Source organism: Lucilia cuprina, chromosome 3, assembly GCF_022045245.1.
Source record: "Lucilia cuprina isolate Lc7/37 chromosome 3, ASM2204524v1, whole genome shotgun sequence".
Classification (NCBI taxonomy): Eukaryota; Metazoa; Arthropoda; class Insecta; order Diptera; family Calliphoridae; genus Lucilia; species Lucilia cuprina.
Window position 1 is genome coordinate 31067490 of NC_060951.1, and position 1888 is coordinate 31069377.

General features: G+C 36.1%; 1 protein-coding gene across 1 annotated transcript in view; it reads right to left on the reverse strand.

The window, feature by feature from the left end:
- The window catches only part of LOC111680343 (b(0,+)-type amino acid transporter 1), a 1935-nt gene extending 391 nt beyond the window's left edge, over window positions 1-1544 (reverse strand). Inside the window, exons 1-4 of the mRNA XM_046947033.1 lie at window positions 1271-1544; window positions 678-1176; window positions 513-609; window positions 119-441 (exon numbers count right to left, since the gene is read on the reverse strand). Coding sequence (XP_046802989.1) covers window positions 119-441; window positions 513-609; window positions 678-1176; window positions 1271-1484 — 1133 coding nt within the window. The 5' untranslated portion in view covers window positions 1485-1544. The remainder of the gene's footprint in view (window positions 1-118; window positions 442-512; window positions 610-677; window positions 1177-1270) is intronic.
- Window positions 1545-1888: the final 344 nt, after the last annotated feature.

Genomic DNA, 1888 nt, shown 5'->3' on the forward strand with positions numbered 1-1888 from the left:
ATCTATCTATCTATCTATCTATCTATCTATCTATCTATCTATCTATCTATCTATCTATCTATCTATCTATCTATCTATCTATCTATCTATCTATCTATCTATTTTATGTTTAATAAACTTACTCATAAATCTCGGTGTCATTCCCAATTTCACAAATGGCACATAGAATATCAAACCGGCAAATATGAAGAGTAATGCATACAAATATTCAATGCGTGGCGTATCAATAATGGGAGCCACCACCAGATACATTGAGATCACCAGAACCACAACGGGAATGATAATAGGCACTTTATATGGCCTTGGATAGTTGGGTTTGGTGAAACGCATCACAATGAGGGCCAACATCGAGCCACCATAGAAAATCCAAGCGGTAAAACTGAAGAAATCAATTAACGAATCTATGGTACCGTACAAAACCATAGCAGCAGCAATTAAAGACTGAAAAGAAGAACAAAACAAACAAAATCGAATAAAATAAAGTCTCCAAAACAATTATAAAATAAACTTACATGGAATATTAGACCAGGTGCTGGTGTAAGACGACGTACATGTACATAAGATAAAATATCTAGCAAATGACCCTCACGAGATGCAGCAAAGCATAATCTGTAAATGGAATCCAAAAATTGTATATAATTATTAAAAATATTAAAAGTATTAGCTGTTATCCTTACCTTCCCGCTGCAAACAGTGTACCATTTGCACTGCCAAATGTACTGATCGTTACACTCAATGGCATCAACCAGGCCAGTGCGCCCAAGATACGATTGCCAAATGTTACCGCCACAGCCTCAGATTCAATCATTTCGGTGGGTGACATGGCCGCTAAATAGGAAATATTAATCAAAGCATAACACAAAGTAACCAATGGTATGCCAATTACTATGGAGCGTGGTAAATTCTTGCTCGGATTCTTAATCTCCTCCGTAACATAATTCAAGTTATTCCAGCCATCATAAGCCCACAGACCCGTATAAAAGGCTGTGGCTATTGCTCCCATGGTGGGTGTAGGTCCACTAAATGCATTTGATAGATGTTGTGTATTGCCCTGAAACAATTTCCAGGCACCACCACATATAACAATTAGAACTGCAACCAATTTGGCAGCAGTAAATATATTTTGAACTGCCATGCCCAAATTAACACTATAACAGTTAACAAACAATATCATCACTAGAATGGGGGATGGGAGCAGACAATTATTAAGTAGTTATGGAAATTTAATATTAGTTATATAATTTGAGATTTGAAGTACTCAATACTTTACCTATTGCTACTAATGCAACCATTTTAACAACCGACATTGGTGGATCACATTCAGAGACAAATGCCTCCACTGCATACTGTGCAAATGAAAGACAAATTATTGCCATTTGCGATGGCTTTAAAACTAATGTCGATACCCATGAGAATAGAAACGCCGGTGCTGGTCCATATGCGTCCATAAAATATGCCCATTCAGCACCCGACGATGTATTCATTGTACCTAATTCAGCATATGCCAGAGCGCCTAAAATAATGAAAAGTAAGAGTGTAAATTAGAATTAGTGCAAATGTTTAAAGAAGATTGTTATAGTTTTACTTTTAGAATTGAAAACCTTTTAACAACTTATTAGTTCAGTTCTAGTTCAGTTCTAGTTCAGTTCTAGTTCTAGTTCAGTTCAGTTCTAGTTCAGTTCTAGTTCTAGTTCTAGTTCAGTTCTAGTTCAGATCTAGTTCAGTTCTAGTTCAGTTCTAGTTCAGTTCTAGTTCAGTTCTAGTTCTAGTTCAGTTCTAATTCTAGTTCTAGTTCAGTTCTAGTTCAGTTCTAGTTCAGTTCTAGTTCAGTTCTAGTTCAGTTCTAGTTTAGTTCTAGTTCAGTTCTAGTTCAGTTCTAGTTCAGTTC